The following is a 24,803-nucleotide window of genomic DNA, read 5'->3' as shown; positions in this document are numbered from 1 at the left end:
AGTCAGACTTTCTATATTTATCCTCACCAAAACAGGATTTTCAGAGATAAACCTTGGAGCAGACAGTTACTTACAAACGGAACCAACCAGGAGAACAGATTTCACAGCAGAAGAAGGAAGTCAATAATAAGCTGTGAAATGCACAAAGGAGCGTCCCATTGCAGCCTGCACCAAGCACAAATATTCACATACAGATGAATTTCCCTTCCTGAAGCCTTAATATTCACAAGTATGAAAGAATGCAAGAGAACCACATGACGTAAGACCTCAGTCCAAAGCCAAACCCACAAAACTGAAATTTAAATCTAATGTACAGTAAAATCAATTAACACCATCTCAGATCCTACTCGTTTTTCTCACAGGATTCTTTTTTAATATCTGGCTATCTTTGCTCCAACACTCACGGCATGGTTTTAGAAGTAGCACTGGTTGCTTTGTAGCAGCAAAACTCAGGGATTTATTACATTAAAAGTTCTGTCACTGCTAGAACATGTGTACAAATACAGTGTAGAAACAACGACAAAGTTACCTCACTGCAAATAGGTACAGACTGCAGATTACCTGCAATTCAACTTTTTGTAAAAAGGGGAAGAAAACGATTCACTAATCAGCACAGTTCTGAACTGCTGCTGCCTTGCTCAGCTCCAAACATATTCCAACTCCTGTGTTTAGGTTCTCTTTTGCCTGGCACACTTGATGGCTCATTCTGCATTTCCATAATTTTTTGAAGAGCCTTTTTGTGAGGCCATTCCTGAGACACAAACAACAAAAATTTAATTTGTAATAAATAGCCAGGAAACTTCTGAAGTGGTAACTGATGTCCTTAATTCTGCTGAGGTAGCTTTAACATTATTTAGCCTGTAAAGAAAATTATAAAAATCATTAATGGCTCAAAAAGTGGAGCTGGAACAAGAGAAAGCTCCAGATTTCAGTGTTACCACAACAACAAGTGTCTAAATGAATACTGCAGCAATCACAGAAAGTTTCCTAAAATGCACAGTGATTTCTGGAGAATAAACATAACCGTCTGCCACATCTTCAAAGTTTTGCTTAACTCTTACTAGATGGGAATCAGCAGCTGAGCTCCCATCAGATCCAACTTACTTTTCAAGGACTGAACACAAAAAGTTTTCAGCCTCCCACCACTCCCATCAGTCCAAGAGAAGAAAGTTTTTGGTCCTCTAACCTGCACTGGGGCATCTCTGGCTTCCTTGTCCCAGCTCCTGCCTAGGAGCAGAGCAGCTCTTGGAAAGGAGACAGGATAAGTAACCAACTCTATGGGATTCATCTGATTCAGCCACCTCTCCAGAACTCTTTCTTCAAAAAACAACCATAGCTCCAGCTGCCTCTGGAAAATCCTGCAGCACTCACCAGAAAAATGCTGCATGGAGGAACTATTTCTGCCAGCTGTGAAGAGCAGATGACAGAAGGCAGAAGATGTGAGTGTTTGGGAAGCTGAGAAAGGCCCTGCAGAGGATGTGGTCTGTCCTTGGGACATGCTGCTACTGCACTCTGGAGAACATTTGTCTGGATGGCAGCTTCAGCAAAACTGCAGAACTGAGACACATCAAAGCGTGCCAGAAACACCATCCTACAGCTGCCAGTCCAGCACAGGACTCAGGTTTCCTTTGTAGCTCCAAAGTGAACTGTGCAGAAGCCACCACAGTGCCTGGGTGTTTTGAGGTACCTGAGGCAGTCACACAAAGCTGGTGAAGCAGAGGGAGTGGAGCGAGGCAGGATACTGGAGGCACGGGGATGAACAGGATGGGATCTAGAACAGCAAATAATTGCTGGAAGGGAAATGAAAGCTATCCTTGCAGAACTCCGAGCTGCTTCAAGTGCCTAAGGCACTTTGGATGCTTAGAGGGGAGAACTTCCAGGAGAGCAAATGATAAAAACATGAGGTAAAAGAGACACTCCAAATTTTGAACAAGCAGGAAGGAAAACCTGAGTGTAGGGGAAGAGCAGGGAGGCTTTAATGGAAACATCTCCAAGGTCAGAGGGGTCAGAGGGACAGAGTCTGTGAAGGGATTCATTTGTACCCACTGCAGTGCCCACCCAAACACCTCTGGCACACATTTCCTCCTGCACTCTACCCATCCACCAGAGGGGTCACGTGCAGCTTTTATAATTCCTTTTGAAGTCAAACTTGGCACATGCAACGAGCCTTTTATACCCAGTCAATGGAAAATACTGTAAAAACTATTTATGATCACCAGAGAACACGCTGGGCCAGTGTCAGGGGAAAGGCTGCACATCAAATGCAGCAGTGCTCCAGGATCAGCCTGGGGCACTCAGCACTGCCAGGGTACTTCAGGCTGTCCTGCAGGCTCTGGGAAAACCTGCTGGTGTTCAAACTCTCTGGTGAAACGAGGCAGGAGTGTTAAAGAAAATACAAAAATGCCAGTTATGTTCTCTTAGAGGATTCACTGGGTTGTTCCTTACAATATCTTTTTGCTTTGTTTTATTTGGAAATAGTACTTTGATTTTGATCAAAAGTACTTTTGCTCATCACCTGATGCCTGTCATGGAACTGTTTTTGTACAAGTCAGTACCAGATTAAATCAATCCATTAACTCCAAAGTCTCACAAATCTGTAGGATTTTCCCTAGTTCCACCACCTAAAAGACTGCATCATGTTGAATTTTGCAGCAGAGGAGCAGATTAAAAATTTTCTTCAAATAGATGATAGGGGAAGTAAAAGAAATCAACAACATGAGCATGGCCAGTTTATTTGGTAAGAGCTTTAACAACAGAAACCAGCCTCTGAAAATTCCACAGTGCTGGAATTAACTGTGCCAAATCATTGTGAGAAAATGGGACTACACAGCCTTCCCTTCCAGCTTCACTGAGTCTAATGAGAAAGAGGCAAAAGGCCCTGGGATCCTTAAAACTCACAGTTATGATCTCTATCCATCAGATACATACACACTGCAGCATTAGCTGAGGTGAAGCAGGAAAAGCTGAGAAAGTACAACAATTCACTTCCAGACATTTCAAAAATTCTCCAAAAAAACCCAACAAAATGCAGGTTCTTTAGGCCTTTAGACCAAGAGCAGTGTTTAAACAACTGGTTTTAAGAAATTAGACTTTTTTCATAGGCTGTTTTAAGGAAGGAATAAACATTTCATTAAAAGTTTATTGAAACTGTTTGTAATTGCTAATAAAATCTGAATTACCAAAAACTCTGGAAGCACTATAAAAACAGTAACAGCTTCATTGTATATTGCACAACTATTCAGACCAGTAAAATATTTCCTTGAAAAGCTGGTAACCAAATGGACCCCAGCAGCAGCAGAGTGTTTGCAGGGCATTTCTGCAGCTCAGGCACCCACACTCTGCAGTCAACTGGCTCCTCTTACAGCAGCTTCTGGTTTAGGGGAGACAATTAGAGTAGCAAATCACAAGCAAAAATGTTTGGGGAGTGTGCTTACTCCCTTTTGAAGGTACTGGTTTGTGAATTATGACAGTTACTGATGAAAAATGTGACAAAAGTTTATGAAGCAACATTTGGGCAGTGGAACATCAGTCATGTCAGTGGTGTCAGTCTGTCCACATGGGATCCACCTCCATGGGATACAGCCACACCTAACACCACCACAACTGTGGATTCAATCCCCATATGGGCCATGCCCTGAAGCACTGCACTTGACGATCCTTTGGGTCCTTTTCACCTCGGAATATTCTGTGGTTCTGTAACCACCCACACAGGCTCCATCCACAGTGGGACCAATCCACCTGGGGATTCATCCACACCAAGATCCATCCACACAGGACCCATAACACCAGGGTCCACCCACGTGGGACCCACTCACACCAGGATCCATCCACAGGGGACCCACTCACACCAGGGTCCACCCACGTGGGACCCACTCACACCAGGGTCCATCCACATCTGGATTCATCTCCAGCAGGATCCATCTCTGCAGAATTCCCACTGAGAAAACAACCCCATCACTGGGATCAAACCCTCCAGACTCCAATGGCAGCAAAGCCCTTTTATTCCCCTCCTCCTTCTCTGAGGATAAACCTGACACCAACCCAGCCCCAGCCCTGCACAGCCCAGTCTCAGGGTATCCCACAGCCTCCAGTCCTGTAGCTCAAGGATTCCCTGGGATCCCTCAGCTTTCTGCCCCAGATCACTCTTTGGGAATTCCAGCAGTCTGCCAGCACCTGGCAATGCTACAGGGAGGAGTTAAACCTGCCAGGTTGTGCCTGCCATCCCACAGCATCAGCACTGCCAGCCTGGGAAACAAAACTACTGATTCAACTAGAAATTAATGTAAGGTTTTATTCCAAACCTTACCCTCACACAGTCATTGTCTATAGCAACCGTGTCCATAACATTCTCATTCTCAAGAGCACAACTTTCTAGTAAAAGGCACATCTGTCAAACTGCAGGAAACATCTGGGAAAATGGTTAAACAGAGAGAAGTGAGATTAAACCTTTGTTTCCATGGGATTGGATATACATCCAGAGTATGTTTGCAAAGGTTACTGGTTCTTTTCTTGCTTCTTTCTAAGATCTCAGGCTTTTGGATTGGTGCTGAATTTCACCCCACATAGATAAAGGTTGATTCACACAATGTAAAATCTTGCTTTTACCCTGGGGGAAAAATCCAACACCAGGGCTTAAGGGATTCCCCATTCATGTAAGAGTTGGCTTTGATGATCCTTGAGGGTCCTTTCCAGCTCAGAATATTCTGTGATTCTGTAGTTCCCATTCCATCCCTGAGTACCCAGGACCCCGGATGCCTTCCCTAAGTGGGTGATCAAACCCCTCTGTACAACACTAACACAGCTTTTCCCCTCCAGAGGCACCTTGGAGCCTTGCCACACCATGGAGGGGTCATGCTCCTCCACAAAAGATGGAAAATGAAAGTGGAAAACATGATACCAAAGCAGAAATCTGGAGCTGGCTAACAAACCCCTTCTGTGTGCAAATGGAGGAGACACCTGAGCTAACATTGCCTGGTTTTTCAAGTACCTCAACATCTACCCCAATTTTGACAGATAGGTCTTTTTGTGAAGTACTGATAAGCTATCAATCAAATTGCTTTTAGCCCTGAAACTGCTCCTAACAAACCTTTCACGTGTGCTTCAAGTGAAAGGGACTGGAGCGCTTTCTGAAACTCCCCCTTGGCTAAGAACTGCAGAACTCTGTGTTAAATATTAACTCAGATATGGTGGCTCTTTCAAGTCTGTCTCTGAAGGTACAATTTAACATATATTTCTTGAAAACAATTTAAATTTTGTGCAATGTGTGATCTCCATTAATAAACACGAAAATGTCTGATTCACTCCATCATTCATGCAATGCAGAGAAGAAAAGGAAAAAAATAATTTAGGAAAAGTAGTTTGAAACTTGCTCTGTGATCCTTTGTCCACTTAAACAACAAGAGCCACATTGCCTCAGTTGCACTGAGGAGTTCAGCTCCAACAGGACTGCTCTGAGAGCCCCAGGTGAACCCCAAAATCCTTCAAGGGCACATTTGTGCCCAGGGCTGGGTGAAGATGCTTCACTCAGCAGACGAGAGACACTTTGGGTGTTCTCAGCTGTGTGCTGGGGCTTTTTCCCAACTCCAATTTGTCACAATAAAATGACAGTGAAAACATATTTCTCAACACCACATGAAGTTTGGAACCCAAAGAGCAGCAGTTGTAGCAAAGAGCTTCTCTGACAAGTCCCACGCTACCTCTGAGAGCCAGCTGTGCCTCTCTTCAAGCCCTGCTGGAGCCACGTTCCTCCACAACAGGGACCTGATTTTCTGCAGAACATTTCCACCCTGCGTCCTCAGCCAAGCTAAGGAGGAAGGTGACAAGAATCCCGCTCTAACGAGGAACTTTATTTATTCAATATTTCAAATCTAACTCTAAATTTCTCCCTTTAAGCAACTCTAAAGTCACTGAGGATACAGCTGAGCCTGCTCAGAGCAGGAGGTTGGAGGAAATGGTTTGTTCTAACCTGAATCATTCCACGCTCTTCAAATACAGCTAACTTATAGCACACATTCTTTTAAAGGATGCTCACTAATTTCTGTCACAAGTGTCATTAAGTCATTGGATATTCATGGCTAAAAACTTGTGTAAGGCAGCTTTAGGAGTGTTTGGGGTGGGATTGACACCATTCTTCAGTGTAACAAAACTGAAGACAGCCCGGAATTTGAAGAGTCTGAAACTACACATCACTTTACATGATGCATACTAAAGTAACTTATTCATGTGCAGACCTTCCATTACAAGAAAAAGCCAAATAATTTATCACGCAAACCAAGAGACAATTATTCCCTCAATTTCACAGCTTTGAATATTTAGCCGTAGGAAGATTTTTATATGGAAATTAATTGCCATTGCAATCCTAATGCCACCAAACCAAACGGGAACGAGAGCAAAATTCCCCATGCACAAGCCTGTTCGTCTCAAACCCCAAACGCCAGCTCGCAGGCTGACGTACTCCACACAAGGGAACAAAAATAATGGTCCCGGCTGAATTCCAGAGGACATTTCTTCGGAAGGGGCAGCGCTGTGCCCGCTGGCCGGGCTGGGGACTCTTAGGGCTGTGGGGTGGCCAGGACAAGGCGGCCTTTGTGTGCTCCGGGCTGCGGAACGGGAGGGAGGGAGGGAGGGAGGGAGGGAGGGAACCAGTGACAGAACCCGGGAGGGGAGGAGGGAGCCCAGCAGGGAAGCAAAGAACCCGGGAGGAGAGAGGGAGAGAGGGACCGAGGGAAGCGGGGACGAGAGCGAGAGGGGAGCGGGAGGGAGCCAGGGAAGGAGAAGGGGAGGGGGGAGAAGAGCAGGATTGAGACAGGGAAAGAGAGAGGGAGTGAGACAGGGAAAGAGGGAGCCGGGAAGGAGCCAGGGAGGGAGGGAGGGAGGGAAACAGTAAAGGAGGGACCCCGGGCAGGAGCCAGGGCAGGAGGGACCCCGGGCAGGAGGGGGCCCGTACTCTGCAGCGCTGCCCCAGGCGCTCCCAGGAGGGGTCAGGACCCATCTGAATTCTCATGTAATCCTAGTTCCCCATCACTGTACTGTAAACCACGGTGGTTTTAGTGAATTCACGGGAAAACAAAGCCATGTTTCAAAGCCGAACCTCAAAACAAGCTCCCTTCTCCTTCACAGAGCAGCACGAAGCTAAAGCACCTTTTACTTCAGCAAAACTTCACTTCAGTGAGTGCATTTCAAGCCAAAAACCCAGAAAGTGTGAAATTCAAATAAGGGAATTCTCTATTACCTGTCACTATATTTTAATTTGGAAGTATTTGTTCTTCCCAGCCGAGCAGTTTACTGGTGTTCACCACTTCTATCACCACAAAAACACAGACGCTATAAAAGGGAGGCAGTATCACATGCTGGTTTTTCTTTTTTAAATTAATCCACAAGCTCTCAAGTCTATTTTATTATCTCAACACTGAGAAAAGGCACCTTTGATAAACTGTTCTTTGCACAATAATTCCATTACACATTTGAGGATCCTGTTAGGCTTGCCAGGGCATTTGATTCACTCTGCTCCAGAGACTGCACTCCAATAGTTGTGTTTTTCCACAATAAAAGTAAACATACCCAAGTACAGCTCACAAATGATCCTTCAGGGAATTACACCTGAGCAGGGAATGTCTCAAAGCACTCAGTTGCCAAACAAAAGGCTGACGTAACTGGATTTCTAATAACACATCCAAAGCCTTTCAATGGATTCATTCCCACTGAAGCACAGTGGGGTGCTGCTACCTCAGAGTTAAGATCAAATTGCTAAAGAAAAAGTTCCACCTTTTATATAAAGAACCAAACACACAATTCTTAGCCTATTTAATTACATTTCCAGCCACAAGATGCTGGTGTTAAGAGAATGAATACACAACTGCTTCCCAGTTCTACCAGCATCACCACAAAGACCCAAATGCCTGAACAAGAGCTGCTGCTGGAGGTTATAAAGACTTCTGTCAGCCATGCCCAGCTTTTGTATCATGAACACTTTCATCCTGTGGTTTCAGGGCACTTGGCCCTGAAAAGTTCAAAATACACAGCCTCAAAGTTATCTTTACAGTCCCAGTCACAGAAATGTCTGCTGCCACCACGGACACTGTGACACCTGATCTCCACACTCCACATCTCTCACATTTGGATTGCTAAACTGAACCTTGCATTGTCAATCTTACATTTCTAGAACCTCCAAGTCACTGCAACGGCTGTCATTATCGTGCTCCATAAAATAATTCTTTCCCAAAATCTACTATGTCTTCTTTGGTGTGAACAAGCCAAACTTCCACAACACACTTCCCCATCTCCCAACCAAAATTCTTAGGACAGATACACAGGGGCTGAGTAATCCAATTCTACTGTTAAGAATCAAAAAAAGATGGAAAACAGGAAAAACAGTCAAAAAAATAACTTCATTGGAAGCAGTGACAGGGAAATTAGAATAAAATTCAGAGAATGTTTATGAACTTTCTGATATATATGAAATACACAGAAATTCAGATATTTCAGATGAATTACAAGGGTTTTTTGAGTTTTTTAATATTTCACTGAAAGCATATTTTTGTATGGCCAGATCAAATTTACAAAATAAATTAGAAAAAGAGATGGCCTCATGGATGCTATTTTAGATTATAAACCAGCAGCAGCAGATGGTTTAATTGAAACAGATTAAGTCACATGAACCCTGGGCAGAAAACCAGTGCTTTTTATTACAAGAAAAGATTCATGTTTCATATACGAAATCACAGAAAGAATCTACTGAGAAAAACCATAAAAATGTACCACACTGGAAAATATTAGACAGCTCTGACATACAGCTAAGGGATTGCGTGAAATAACTGCCTGCATCTTTTAGTTTTGAACCTTGGTTGCACATGAGGCTGTTGGTTCAGACTTCATTATTTTTATGACCTCCGCTATATAAAGTGTTACAATGTACATAACTGCCAGCTGTGTTTTATTTCATGAGTCGAAAATGAGCCTTAAAAAAAAAAAATCACACTTTCCCCCCCATAAAGTTACATAACATTTCAAAAATGCCATCAATCTCTTCAATTGTGTCATGCATCCAGAAATGCAGCACACGGTTCTTTCCAAGCACTCCCGGACCCAGAGAAAGGCTATAAATAGTTAATTTGGTGGGGAGAGGAGGAGGTATGTTGTAAATGAGAAGCGAGCTTTTATTGTTTTGCATTACTTCAGCGCTGGATTCCCGATTTGTAACAAATTCCAAGGCTGCAGACTGCGGGCCCAGCCTGTGAGTAAGGCTGCGGTGATTTACGGGAGGATAAATCCCTCCGTCCACATCCCATGACTGCGGAATGCGTGGAATGCCGGGGCTGCAGGAGCTGAGGCAGCAGCCACAGGAGCTCCATCCACGGCTTCCTCCAGGCAGGAATGCCAGGAATTCTCCAGCAGTGCCAGCCAGGCTCGCATTCCCAGGAAGGCATGTGCTGATTGCCCAACGAGCTCATCCAGCCTTACCTGGGCGGCACATTCCACACCTGACTGTCAGAGCAGCGATGTTTAGCAACAACTGCCGCTTGCCCAGTTGTCAAGGCAGCCCAGGAAGCAGCTGGCTCCGAGCTCCCGGCCTCGGAAAAATGCAAAGCACTTGTGTTCCTCCTGCTGCCGCTGCTGCCGCCTCCCCACCCCCAGCCACAGAGCCTCAGAATGGGGGGAAGTGAAAGGAGCGCCTTACAAAGAACGAGGGAACAATACTGCAGAAATCGCAAGGTGAATACGTATGGCTTGCTATAAATAGTTAGGCTGAGCTAATTCCTGTTACTTCACGCTGTACGAAAACAAAGGAAAACACGAAAACCCATCTAATCGCGGCAGCTCTTGTGCAGATCTCCCACTCAAGCTGGAACAAAGGGGGAAAACCGAGCGTGAAGTTTGAGGCAGGACAGGATTTCAGCACGCAGCGCTCAGCTCCGTGCGGGAGCAGACGCGAGGCACTTACAGATGCGGGTTGAACATGCGGCTCATTTTGGAGACGTGGTCGTTGTCACAGTCCAGCTCCTCGTCCCCTTGGTCCATGCTGAGCTTCCTCTTGCTGGGGCTGATGGGCGGCGGGCCCGTGCGGTGGTTGCTGAGCGCGGGGGATTGCAGGGGCTGCATTCGGGGCTCCCCTCTCAGCGCCGCTTCACCTGCCCGGGGAGACACGTCAGGGGGTCACCACCACGGGAACAGCACGACCCCACCCCCGGGGGCAGCAGCAAAACCCCCGAAATCCCCCAGCAACATCCCCCGAACGTCCCCGGTAACGCCTCCCAAACCGCACACGTGCGGGGCGGCCGCAGGATGGACAAGGCATCCCAAAGCACGCTGGGCTGAACAAGCGGTGAGCAAAGGCAGCAGGACAGGGCAGCTCACCCCGGATGATCCCAAGGGCTGAACTAAGCCATCTTTGCGGCAGCTTTTTCACTCAGATTCCTCCCCTCGCAGGCTGCAATCCCAGCGCCGGGCTGTGGTTACCTCACTCTGCAAACCATGACTGCACGCTGGGAAATAAAAGCTTTATTCCTCTTCTTACGGTCGTGGTTATAAATTCCAGGACTACAGTTCACGTTAATGCCAAATATTCCAGGTCTAAAACTGAATAAACGTTCGGATTCTCGGACGATTCCCTTTATAAAAAGCTATCCAAAACAAGCTTGTCTGGTATATAACTATGCAAGGGAAAGATCGGGGTGAATTGAAACTTGCTGATTCAAGTTTTAAATATGTCCTTAAACGTCTTTCTCTATACTTTAAAACTACGCTTGGACCCACAAACAAAAGAGCACAATTCTTCAGCAGAGGAATCACAGAAATGCTAATTTCCAACTGGGGGCAGACTGAGTAGATGGTAAGTTTTTATATAATCTTAGACTTCTCAGAAAAAAGCCATTGCCAGCATATGGGAGCTGTGTATAAATAATTCCAGCAATGCTACAGTTGGCTGTGCACAAACACATGGACACAGGCGTTAAAGCTTTTCCCATTTCAATTAAATTCAATTCTCACTACTCCTATAGCTTGAAGCACAGTGCTACACTTCACCACGTACAGACTTTACTGGAACTCACATCCTCAGGCTGTATTTAGACCTCATAGGGATTTAAAGATGTTTAAAAAGTGCTTTTGGGGCTCCATCAGGGGCTTGGAGAGGAGCTAAATTAACCAGGGTTACCTATTCTGGTAATATCCCTGAAATAGCCGCTTTTGATGGAGTTTAAAATTTGTATTTTTCCTATGCTGCCAGAAGCATTTTGTTTTCTACACAGCCATAATTTCCAGACCTAAAATTAGGCGTAAGTTAACTCCATCTAGAGCCCTGTAGTACCTGACAATGGAAATCTTTGTGTGCCACCACACATTTTCACATCATCACTGAGGCAGATGATTTATAAAATGCTGCCTTAATTCCACGCACGACAAATAACGTTTTGTTGGGAAAAAAAGGAGCGAGGAGAAAACCTCCTGAATGTTTACCAGTAAAAATAAGCATTCTGCCAATTTAGTCAGCATAATATAAACTAGCAAATATATGCTGACCTATAATACACCACAAGCCATGATTTCTATTAAAGACTCTGGCACCAAATCTAAATAGGAACTTTCCATCTCAGCTCTAAATAGCAAAAACTGTGCCTTGCTGCAAATGCTCTGGGACAAGACACCCAGAGCTCTCCTGTTCCAACCAAGCATTAATTGAAAAGCCCCCACAACCACCCCAGTGCCATGAAAAACACTTTAATCAACACAACATCTCTTGGAAATTGTTTTCAGATCAGAAAATTTGTGCATTTTTCCTTTGTATTTTGCCAATAGAAACCTCCACCTACAGAGTGTTCACGTTCTAAACTTCCAAAGCAAACCACATCACACCAGCTCCTCTCCATGAGGAATCTCCCTCACTCCTGTTTTTGAATAGGAATCATTTAAGAGAAATGTCTAAAGATAAAGTTTTCAGCACCTGGGGCTGGGGGTTGTGTCCTCCCACCCATGCACAATCACTCTTCTCCCTGCAGTACCTCCCATCCCTTCTGGGGACTCCAACACAAAATTCCATGTGGGCACCTAACTCCTCCTGACTCCTGAGCAACTCCTAACAGTACCTTGGGCAGTTTAAATACCCATGTAAAGCTGACTTGGGTATAAAAGCCCAAAACAAAACCCCAGAAATCTCTAGACATTATTCAACTCAATAAATCAGAAACTTGCCCTTTTTCCCCAAACAGGACCTGATACTATACAATCACCAAAATTGGAAATGGTATTTCAAAATTTAAAAACTCATTTCTTCTATGTATGTTAACAACAGCATTTATGTATTAACGTTCAGACTGAGTATAAAACCTGGTAAAAACTCTATTGTATGCTGGAAGAAACCTGTTTTGAAGAAATCTAGCAAAGAAAGGAAGGGCTTCTAATTAAAGCCTATCCAATTTGGTAATGGATTTTCCTGGTTATGCAGGGAACAGTAAGACCTCAGCTAAACATACCAGGACGTCAGCAGCACCATTGGGCCAAAATTAATCAAATTAACCAAACTCTGAACAGGTGGGAGCAGGGAGAGTCTCTTACAGGACAGACAGGACAGTTCCATTTGTTCAGCCCCTCCTGCCCAGCACGCAGGAGAAAAATGCAAAAAGGAGTCCACATAACAGAAATAAATCAAGGAAACAAGGAAAAATCTCTTTACATTATTTAGAGGGATAAAATGCAAATTCCTATACTGGTTTTGCACAGCACCGTGAGTTCTCACGGGGCCTGCACATTTGATTAGGGCTAAAACTGCTCTTCATTTAAATAAAATTCCTTCTCCCCTACTTTCCTCCTTACCAAACATGAATTTGAAGCAGAGAGAAAGAAACCACAGAGGAGACTATGGCCCCAAATGCTGTTTTAGGGACTAGATTTGTCTCCCTCAGCTGACCACACTCCATGGAAACCAGACTCCCATCACACAGCTGGCAAGGCAACACTCTGATAAAACAACTGTGTTTTATAAATTCCCCAAGTCCAAACTCCAGGCTTGGAAATTCATTACTGTGACGGCTTGTGTCTGCCCTGCAACTGAGAGCAGAGATAGCAAACACATTTATTGTGCCTTTCATAATGCTCCTCTTTGTTTCAGCCAGCAGCTGGTGGAAGGCACTCCAGATCTGCTGCTTTCAGATATTTCTACTTACAACTATTCATACTAGTTTTTTTTTTTCTTCTCCTCCTCCTTCTCTTTTATTATTAAAACTGTTGGGCAACATGATAAAGCACAGACAAGCTAAACAAAGATAACACCGTGACGTAGTGTCTGCCTATAGAGCAGCTCTGCTCTCGCTTGACACCAGCCCATGCAGTCAGCAGGAATGTGCTTTATTTTAACCACTTAGGAGCCTGACTGCAAGTGTTTCCACTCAACACCACGTTTGTCAGGCCCCTGGCAGCCCTGGGACAGCTCTCTGTAAACAGAGCATGTCCAGCTCTGTTTGCCTTGCTCTGGTCAGCAGGAGCCACGGCCCCACTGGAACGTGCACAACAGCAAAAGTCGTGTTTTTACAAGTGTGCCTTGACAGAGAGACACCAGAGGGGTCTGAAATCTGTCTGAGAGCTCCAGGAGTCCCCAAAGACTAGAAAAAAAATATATATACACTACTCTGGCAGCAAGCTTCCTTCCTGTGACTCGGTATGGGCTGCATGGACACAGGGCTGCCATATCCTATCCCCCCTCCCAATTTCCTCTCTCCTGCTGGCTGCTTTTAATGCACAAAGTCTGAGCATTAATTACAATCCAGAAATGAAAGGCTTTGTCTTGCCAGCTGAAGATTGACATGGTGCAGACCTTAGGCAGGTTAGAATAAAACTCCTCAAAAGAAAACCCTGGCACTGCCCTCACCCATTTTTTGCTCTGCATCTGACAGATGGATTTATCCACAAGAGTGAATTCCTGATGAGTTTATTAACTTTTAGAAAAAAACAAACAACATTCTTCAGTTGTGGTGTCTGTCATCAAGGTCCTTACCTTCAAGGTCTTGGATTGAATTACTATGACCTCAGGCCACTCTATTAATTAAAAAAAATCATGGGCAAGAGCATTAAACAGACTTTAATTAACAGGCATCACACGTTTAACTACCTTTTCCAATACCTCCAGACAAACTCTCATTAGTGAGAGGAGTTGCCTCATGCTCTTAAGGCCAGATTCTCAGGAATGAGTAGTACAAGAAGATCTTCAAGGGCAGTTTTTTCTATCGATTCAAGATCAAAATTTACTTTCATGGCATATGCTGAAAATCCAAGATCTTCACAAAAGCAATATAGATGTGAAAAGGATACTATGAAATAAAATTTATTTTATTTTCTATTGCTACATTCTAAAGATCACTAGGAGATTGAATAACAAATAGATTGGAACAAATATCTAAACTATTGCATGTTTTGTTCCACTATGGCAAACACAGAAGTCAGTCTGTGCCAACATAAATTGGGATAAATGGCATAAAAATACCAATTCATGCACAAAATAAAAATAATCACATGATGTGAGATATCAAATACCAAGCAGGGTAGTCACCACAAATTACTCAGTTCAACAAGCCATCAAAATAAGTTATCAGCACAGAATTGCAGTGCAGCAGCAGAGTCCCTGTGCAGATGTTGCCAGCTGCCTGCTCTGGGTGCTATTTCACCTCACACTGCACGCTGGCAGAGCACTGATAGCCCTGGCACTGGGAAATTCCCCCAAAATCAGATCTGCGTGAAACAGGCTGCAGGCAGTCTGAAAAGAGTTACAGGCAGATTTGCTTCACTTGCTTGACCAAAGACAACAAATTAATCCACTCTCAGGAGAAAATCTTTGGTGAAAGACATCCCAAGAAGAATCACAAATTATATTATTTATATCATTGCTGAGTGCTTCTGCAACCCCCATTCAGAAAAACAAACAAGATCCTTTATCCCCAAAATCAGCATTCGGCACCACTGCTTTATTTCTGGGTTGCTTCTACAGAAGATATGATTTAAGATGAGTTTAAATAAGACTTAATTCTGGGAAGTAGTAGATCAACCACTGTAAACAGAGTCACAGTAGTCTGTATTTCCTTTAGAGTACATTAAACAGGCCTATCTGGAGAGCATAATAAAACAGCAAACTACAGGACAAGAAAAAATTAAGTATTAATGGCAATAGCCTGATTAAAACATGCTGCTAAGAAATCAGATCTTGGAAATAGTCTTTATTATAATTGATAGATTTCTTTCAGCAGCCAACTTACTGATTCCTTTATCTGCCACATATTTTAGTGACTTTCTACTATGATAACAAAAAGCTAATTTAGGAACCAGAAAGTCACATACACATGTGGAGAAAAATTGGCAAAAGCCCCTTCTCCTCCGTTTACAAAACATATGAAAAGCACTTACTCCTGGAAACAAGCTCTGGCTACCACTGTGCTGAGATTTGTATGCCAGAAAGCCCATGGCCAAAACCAAAATACAGTGATTCAAGTGACTGCTCTGTGCTGGCTCCTCCAGCTGCCCCTGCCTGCCAAGCAGGGACACGTTCTGCTCTACACTGCAGGCAGGGACATTAAATAGTGACCTCTGCATTCAATCACCTCCACCCACTTCCCTCCTCTTTCCTTCAAAAGCCTCACAAAGGAGCCAGAATTCGGTGCAGCAGCATCACTGGCAGCCTGCAGCAGGCTCTCCTGAGGATCCTTCCAAAAATATAATGGTAATCTAAATTAGAGATGATTTCTACTTAATAGCTCTTGAAAACGCTGTATTACATACCAAAAACTACAGTTCAACAGGCAGAAAATGGCAAATTTGCCTCCCCCAAGCCAACATTACCCCATCTGCTCCTTCAAAGGTAGTGTGAAAAACTGACTACTCATCTGAAATTCTCTCTCCTCACAGTGTAAAGGCACAGCTGTACAAAATACCATGGCTACATCAACTGCCTTAGCTGGGGAACTGCCTCAGTTCCACAAACTATTTCACAAATACATAAGGTTAATAAAAAAGTCTTTGCTGAACACTTCAACAAGGTCTGAAAAATTCAGGTACCAGCTGAGGGAGTCTCTTTGGTAAGGAGGCAAGAATCGATGGCAGGGCAAGAAACAGGGCAGCAGATTTGCCACAAAGAAAGCAGGGTGGAATAAATTTTAATGCTGTGGTCTGGCAGAGCTCCTTAATATTTCCTCTGTCAAATTGCAGCTTTCACACCTCAAGAGTTGTGACTGTGAGGCTGTGTTCAGTTCCAGCCCAACTCAGCCTTGGGTCTAACTTTAGACCATGAGATTACTTCATAAATTTGCAGCTTTCCCTTAAGATCAAGTCCCATTTAGGTAACTCTTACAAAACTCTGAAAAATGTGTTGCTTTTTCTGCTTAGAGTACCTGTACTCGTTCAAACTGTGGCTAAAACAAGATTTCAATGATCTGGAAGGCAAGATGTGGATGTAGTCAATGCTAAAACAGATAAATAACACCAGGGTTATCTACAATGCTTGTTAACAGCAGTGTCAGAAAAGGATTTCTCTGACACAGGATGGGTTTGTGCTCAAGGAGCAGGGCTGCACCCCAGCAGAAACCTCAGAACCTTTCTGCCAGCTCTCCCAGCAAAAACCTGAATTAACCACCCAAAGTCAGTTATGAGGGACTAAAAATTAGCACAATTATAATTTTGTCTTTTCTCAGAGAAGAACCAAGCTCTGGGCTAAGCCCAGCTCCTGAGTTCAGCCAAGGGCAGCAGAGTTTGGGCATCCCAGACACAGGAGGGGACAAATGAGGACAAAGGGAGAAGAATCATCTACACTTCCTACAGAAAACAGTAAATTCCATATTCTTTTTTGCTTAGCAAACATGACATTCCTCTTTACTGGGCAGCAAAAGACACATGTGATAATGTGATTTTATTGAAAATGTAAAAGCATTATCAAAAAATTCTTTTTTGGTGAATGAAATATAATAATGGCAACATGTTGAAGATGTTGTGTCCCAGACCAAAGGCAGTTTCAGGTGTAGATGTTCTTTTCTTGATCACCAAGACTGGGAGTCTTAAATGACTTTGTTACATAAAAGATGGCAAAGCTAAACTAATCAAAGACCAGCTGGAACAACCAAAGCCAGAAGCCCTGCCATCTATTCCAAAAGTAAATCAAAGTCACAGCAAGGTCACTACAGAAGAGATTGCAAGACTGGGGGCTAAAGCAGTTATTTCAATGCAATAAATCCTACCTTATAGCTGAATTGTCAAGTGATGGCAAAGAGAGACAAAGTCAATTTGTGAAAGCTCAGATCTGAATAATTCCCCCTTAAGAGAAAATATTTGTTACCCTCTCTGCTTGGTTGGTTTTGGGGTTTTTTTTGGATGTTGTTTCTGTTAGTGGATACTCAGGCTTAAACCCCCCCTCTGCCCCAATGGCTGATACTCCATGGATATGAACCTGTAACACAAATTAAATTCTCAGTGTTCAGTGTCCCTTGTGGATATTAACACAGTCAGGATGTTCTACAGCAACCATGCTTCAAACATTAATTCTGAGATGTTCACTTGCAACGGAGTGGTATTAAAAGCAAATCCAACAAATTGTGCATGTTTTCCTTCATAAGGATTTGAAGCAAAAGGTGCAACAGAAAAGTAAAATAAAAATTCCACTTATATCAACTGAAGCCTATTTTTAGAACTACTACAGGCTTTTATTGCAGTTTAAAATAAACATGCTCTGAACACCTTTTCTCACATTATTCTCCTTTGCTACACGTGGAAAAATTCAGACCATCAAGAAAATGAGCTCTCTAAAAGAGCTGTGAAATCTGATATCACACTTTCCAGCAATGTTTCTTTAATTCCCATTTTATTTCTCCCCAAATTCCCTACCTGGAAGATTAAACAGCCCTCAAGAGAGGACAGAAATGCTTTAAAATATGATCAGAAAAGCAGATGTATTTAAAATGTTAGGAAAAGACATGCACAGGTGGGTTCTGCCTTTGGGGTGGATCTGGAACAAAGCAGGGTCACTGCCCAGGGCACTGTGAAGATCCTGAGGGGATCCCTGGGACTTGCATCCAAGTGACCACATTCTCTCCCTAAACCACAGTGAAATGAGAAAAATGTCCCACTGAGCCCCACAAACACAGGAAAAAGTTGGATTTCCACTTTGGTTTTGCTACCTGATGTGCAGCCTCATGGTCTCCCACATGAAGGACACTGAGGCTCTCCAGCCAAGCTGGACAGAATATCCTATATTTTAATCCACTGAGCAGAGGAACAATCCCAACTCATCTCCCACAAAGAATCCACTGTGGAGAACAAAATCCCTTTGTCCTTCAGAACGGGCTCCAAAGTCCCCTGTGCAGAGGGAGAGCGAGGGAGCAGCGACAACTGCGCGGGGCAGTCGGACACTGGGAACCCTCAGAGCCACGGAGCCCTCAGAGGGAAACGAGATCAGCTTCTGACCACTCTCTGGCCATGGAAAACGGGCAGGACATCCCAGCCTGCCCCCTCCTCGTGTGCTGGATTGGATTTGCTGTCTGAGGCACTGGCTGGGCCCCGTTTCAGCCTCAGCACAAGCCTTGTAGAGTCTGCAGTATAAGACTCTCAATCCTCTGGATTTGTATTATCCTGAGATATAGCTCAGCACTCTGAGAGAGAGCATGCTGCTCTCCTGCAATGTTTTAAGAACCAAGAGCTTGTGAAGGCTTCTAGAAGAGTCCAGAGAACAGTGCAGCTCATGAGATTCAGAGGAAAGGATTCCATATAATTTCTCCAGGTTTATGGATGCTGGTAAAAAGAACATATAAAAGCTAAAATATCACTATTGTTCCTGACAGGACTGTCTTCCAAAACTAACAGGCACACACCACCTCTTCTAAGAAAAAAAGATAAAACTAAGTCTGTGCCTCTGACAGAGCAGTTTTTAATCTTGGGTTCGTGACACACAATAACATAAATTTTACTGGGAAAAAAAGAAAAAAATCTATGAAGAGATGTACGGAAAAAAAATAGCTAACCAAAGAGCACAAAAGCTTTAGAGCTGCTGCTGCACTGTAAGGTTTAGCTGTGCAAAAGCTGGTAGCAGAGAATGAACTGCTGCCCAGAAGACTGAAGGTGGTGGATGTGAATCTGAGCACTCCCAGCCAGCCCAGCAGCAGCACTGGGACTGCTGGAGGCTGTCCCAAGGACAAAAGGCAGCCAGGCCCACAGTGCCAGGGGATGGGTGGATGGGTGGGTGGATGGATGGGTGGATGGAACCACTGTCCAGCCCAGAGCTTGGCTGTTTATTTCACAAGCAGGGGGAGGTTTGTGGGGCCAAGTTGCAGGGTCACTTCAAATCAGTGTTCTCTCCAAGGGGAGGCGAAGGCAGGGCAGATGGAGGGAGGGATTGTGTTTGCTACCAAGAAATTACATGCTGCCTGGGCAGCCTTTCTCACAGTTTTCTGGGCACTGAGGACAGGTTTTCCAGAACTCTTGGAAAAACAAGAGCAAGCAGAGGTTCTTATTTCTGAAGCTATCTTGATAGTCATGGGGTTGGAAGGAGTGAGCAGCACCAAAGTTACACTCGCTGCTCAAAGACCTTTAATTAGGACTGTGTCTTCCTGCCCTGTACCTACTAGTCCTTAGCTGAACCTCCCTTTGGACAACAACTCTAGGCTCCTTCTCTATTTATTTCAGAGCGGCAGAAGCAACTCAGTCCTGACAGAACCCAGAAAAGACAGGCAAGTGAAGATGGGCTGGTAAAACAAAGGTAACAAAAAATATGTCAGCTGTGTGTTTGTGACCCACCAGTCACTTCACACTATCCCCACAGGAGCCAGGAATCAAACCTCTCACTGCATTACTATGATATAATTCCCCAGTGAATCACCTGTTAAATCCTTCCCCATCTCACTTGGAAAACATTTCTGCAGATTTCTACCCCCTTATCCCACATTAAAGATGTTCCACCCCATAATTAAGCAGGCACTCTTTAGTTTTTAATGGACCTAAACAGCAGTGCTGGGGGCAGTGAGACACTGCATTATTAATTAAAAGGTTTAGAAGTCCTGCTTCAGCTCATAAATGGGCTCAGCCTGGCTCACACTGCACAAGCACAGCTGGACTGCTATTTCATTAAGTCTCTGATCCCAACTCATCCTGCAAAGAAAATATAAAAATTAACTGCCAGCATCTGTAGGCACATTCCTTTTATCCAACTCAATGGGCTCTGATCTAAATGAACAGACCTGGGGAGGTCCTGTGCCTCAGACAGATTCTTCCCAGCATTGTCTGCAAGGCCTCATTCCTTTTATCAGCTAAAAAGACTCAACGACATCCACCGAAGGAGACTCCATCACCTCACTTGGGGTGGGGTCCACTCCAGAGGGACCAAAGTCACAGTACTTTGGTTCAAAAGCTCCTGTTTCCCCCCCATGACTGCTGAGCACAAAGTAAGGATCAAATCCATAGAGCACCAGTTCAAAAATCATTGGTTTTTTACCTGCTTAGCTGATTAATTACATATTTTATTTGAACATCTCAAACAGGTAAAAGCAATTTTCTTTACTAAGAGGTCACAGTAAGATTTAGTAGTTGTGGCAAAATATTCCAACTGAGGCACTTGGAATGCTGCTGTCAGCTTTATCCCAGACTTCTGTGAGTTCAACCAATTACAGCTCTTTATTCCCCACTGTAAATAAGGATAACATTCATTGTTTGCTTCACAGGGGTGGCTAAAAGTTGCATTAACTGGGCTTCTGTGAGAGCAAGAATTCTGCAGAGGGGATTAAAAATATATGCAAATGTGAGCATTAAAATACTTGTTGTCATACTTGTTGCTAAATGCACCATTTGAGAAACACTTGAACTCAAACAGGGTGGTGCTCAATTTACTGTACTGAAAGAAAAACTCAGAACATCCATGGATTAGCTGTTAAGGCAAACATAATGTACCTCAAAGTGGTCACAGTCTTAGATATTTGGTCTTTTAAGAGTTTTTAAAGAAAGATAACAAATTTTTTAAACTTTTTTTTTGTGAGGAGCTGAGTTCAATACATGGATTATGTAACATTAATGAGAGAAGCATTTTTGAAGATAGAGAACCCAGCCAAGGCTCTGTAAACATCCTTGCTCATGCTGGAATTCCTATTTTTGCCACCTTTGATAAATAGCTCAGTGTGATGCCTGCAGCAGGACAAGAGCAGAGTGTTCACCTCTGGGTCTGGAGCAGGAAAAGTGTGCACGTCAGCATTGCCCCAGCTGGCCCAAGGAGATTTCATTCACACCAACCACAGAGTGGCTGCAACAGCTCTGAGATGCTCCAGCAGGAAAACTGCAGAGTGGGGGTTAAACAAGCACCACTGCACACCAGATGTCTGAGGAGGACATCTAAAAAGGATCCAGAGCACCAGGAAGAATATTAAATAATAAAAAAAAAAAACCACCAACCCTTCAATGCCATAAATATTTATACTAAATCCAAGGAACTGGCTGAGTTCAGACTAGTCCTATGTGAATCATACAGCATTTCCCTCACCCCATCTTCATTTCATGTGTTCTGGACAAAAGCACCACGAAGGAGGTGGCACAGTTGTGTCAACTTCTTTTTCTCTATGGTTTTTCTTGAGCTGCTTTAGAAAACGTTGCTTTCCAAAGAATATAAACAGAACAACTAAATAGTCCTATTTTACTTGGCTAGCTCTTGTGTGGCATTTACCAATCTTCCTAGATCAGTTAGATTCATAGAAATAGCTTCCTTTTGCCTGGACAACTTTAATTTTCTTTACAGGGACATTTAATTACAATCGGCAGAGCATCACAGAAAACAACTCCCATGTTGTAACCTGGAGCCAAGAACCGTAATTTTCTGAAAGGTTCTTCTCTGAAAGTGTCCAGACCTGCTACTGTCACAAGTGTCTTAACTTACTTCTGATTAAACATTAGCAACTAAATAACAAAATTGGAACTCTCAATACTATCTCTGAAGTGCAAGCACAGCAGTGTTGATACCATTTGCAAAAAAGAAGTAAATTCCCACTCATTCTTAAAGAACAACAGCTACTTAAAAAGATCCATTTGGCAGCTTTAGGTTCCACTCTTCTTAATGCAAAAGATGGCTGGATTGGGCACTTGGTAGGTTGCAACTACAAAGGGTATTGCCAATCTGCCATCCTGGGATTTTGAGTTAAAGCAAAAGTAATAAATTGGTTTACATTCCCTTACAACACTGCCATTCCTACCCTGGGAAAAAAAATTAAAAAAATTACTAAATCTCTCTCACATCTAACTACAATCCATATTTAACAGCAAAACCCCCTTATTTCTGCATGCTGGGAAATAGATATTAAGCCTCACAAAGCAGGAAAGTGCAGAGCTGAGGTTTCCATGTCTGCCCTGTCAAATGGGTTTCCAGGAAAAACTACTGCTTTTTAAACACAACTGGTTCCAAACTTTCCCTGGGAGAGCAAATATATTTCCTGGAACCTGCTAGCAACATTTGGAAGAATAGGAGGAAAGTTAGATACTACAATGCCTGGTTCTCACAGCTGACAGGGAACTCTCTGAAGTGATGAGGAGTGAAAACACATCTTTAAATAACCAGAGACTCTTGTAACAACAGGAATTAGGAAAGGACAGGAGCCATAGGTTTTCTGAGGGAACTGAGCTGGCACCAGGCTGCTGAAGGCAACTTCCCTTCCTCCCTGTGTGCTGCAACATTCCACTTTATCCCAAATATTATCTACGTCTGTCCATGAACACCACTTGTGGATGAGCTTTTTCTCCAAAACCAAAATGAGGCACAAAGCATTACGCATTTCTGGGGGGGAAAGCTGGACTGCACCAAGTGCTACTGTGCTTAACAAGTTCTTGCTTTTATCACTAGAAACAACCAAGTTTAAAAGAGAAGAAAGTGTTACTTAAATCTTATTAACCAACTTAACCAAACAGTGCCATGAAATTTAGGCAAGGAAACATTCTAAATTTGTTTTAAAAAAACCATCTGATATCAACCAGTGCTCTGAAACGTAGATAAGGAATGAATCCAACCTGAGTTTCACACTTTTGCTCCCATCACCCACATCACTCTGAGATTTAGGGACTGCCATTCCTATTAGAAGTGGATCTCTGAAGATCTTTGATAAAGTCCCATCACCTCACCGAGGTTTCTGGGTGACTTTTTCTTGGGCTGGAAGCAGTGCTGTGGTGGTGCTGGGTACCTCCACTTCACCAACGTTGCACAAGAAGCTGTAGTGAGAGATTTCTTAACAAGGAATGACCTTTTCTAAGGGAATGGCCTCAAGTTGCATCAGGGGAGGGTCAGGTTGGATCTCAGGGGAAGGTTCTACCCCAGAGGGTGCTGGCACTGCCCAGGCTCCCCAGGGAACGGGCACGGCCCCGAGACTGCCAGAGCTCCAGGAACAACGCTCCAGGGATGCTCACTCAGGGATTGTTGGGTGTCTGTGCAGGGACAGGTGTTGGACCCATGACCCCTGGGTGTCCCTTCCAGCTCAGGACATTCTGTGATTCTGTGAACTGAAGTCCTCCAGGCTCGCCTTACCCTACAATCAGCGCCAGCTACTCCTGCTATTAAGACCAGACCTCTTCCAGCTCCATCCATCTGTGACCTGAGGTTTACAAGTAGGCAGAGATAACCCTAATTAAGAGCTCAACTGCCTGTTCAGTGCCCTGGAGGATCCATGTGCCCCCATCCCTCCCAGGACACATGGCAGCGCTCCCTGAGCTCCACTCACCGCTGAGCCCACTTGCAGGGACAGGCTGAGAATGAGAACACCTAAAAAAGCTGTGAGATGAATCTGCCCCCAGCACATCCAGAGGGAGCCTGGTGGCACTGCTGGTGTCTGCTCCTGCCCACAGTTATCCCCAAAGGCAGGGACGAACAATGCCCCTGTGTGTGCAGCTAGCCATGCTGATCTGGAGAGCAATTTCCAGGGGGATGATCCAGGCTGCAGGAAAAACTGGCCGGCTTTAAAGAAGGAATTCAACCCCAAAGTCCTCAAAGTTCTTTAATGCTGAGGAAGTATAAAGCCATTTTTGTAAACACTTCTCCAGGAACTTGTGTTCATCGCTACCTCACACTACTATCAGTGAGAAATTATAGGCTCTGTCCTGCTGGATTGTTGTTAGTGTAAACAACTTTGCTAAATTGTTTGGCACTCTATCTGCATGCAGCATGTTCAAACTCTGTAGTCTATTCAGCCAAAATCAAATATAAAGGCCCATCTGTATTAAACCTCAAAAAGAAATTAATAGACAACTATTTTCATGCAAAGCAGATATTTAAAAAAGGCAAAGCCAATACATATGGATGAACTTTTTCATTCATAATTTTAGATGCCACACAATGAAGACTCTTGTTTAAGCTTTATTTTTTCTCTAACAGCTCACCATACAATGCAGTGCATTGTTCAAACTCTGGAGCAATTTAAGCTTTTTCAGTGTCTCCTAAAATCCCGGGATTTATATCCAAAGAGACCTGGCACTGCAACAAATTTGACTTGTGAGTAACAAGTTACAGCCTTTAAGCAAATTGCTCATTAACACAGAATTCAACTTACTGCTGCAAACCTCACTACCTTTTATCTCAGGAAAAAAAAATATGCTGCCCATCTTATCTATAGAAAGCTGTGGGATAAGTCTATTATATTTGGGTTTTTAATTTCCTTGTTTGAGTTCTCAGTACAAATGCTGAACTAGCATCCAGAGTGAGAACAACAGAACTCCAGGGGAAAAGAATAAAAAAAGTTAAAAGTATGACCTAAATCTATCCTGCCTTTGATGAACAAGGAAAACAAACTGAATTTTGATGTCAGTCCTGAAGAGGATATTCCCAACTTCAT

At 43.7% G+C, this 24,803-nt stretch overlaps 1 protein-coding gene across 2 annotated transcripts in view; it reads right to left on the bottom strand.

Annotated features, from left to right (window-relative positions):
- VGLL4 (vestigial like family member 4) overlaps window positions 1-24,803 on the bottom strand; it is a 79,919-nt gene that overhangs the window by 11,501 nt on the left and 43,615 nt on the right. For both annotated transcript variants that reach the window (XM_062500582.1, XM_062500581.1), the window contains one exon: window positions 9,941-10,127. In XM_062500582.1, coding sequence (XP_062356566.1) covers window positions 9,941-10,127 — 187 coding nt within the window. The remainder of the gene's footprint in view (window positions 1-9,940; window positions 10,128-24,803) is intronic.

This window comes from Cinclus cinclus, chromosome 12 (assembly GCF_963662255.1).
Source record: "Cinclus cinclus chromosome 12, bCinCin1.1, whole genome shotgun sequence".
NCBI classification, from domain to species: Eukaryota; Metazoa; Chordata; class Aves; order Passeriformes; family Cinclidae; genus Cinclus; species Cinclus cinclus.
The sequence above is the reverse complement of the archived record's forward strand: the minus strand, read 5'-3'. Positions and strand labels throughout refer to the sequence as shown.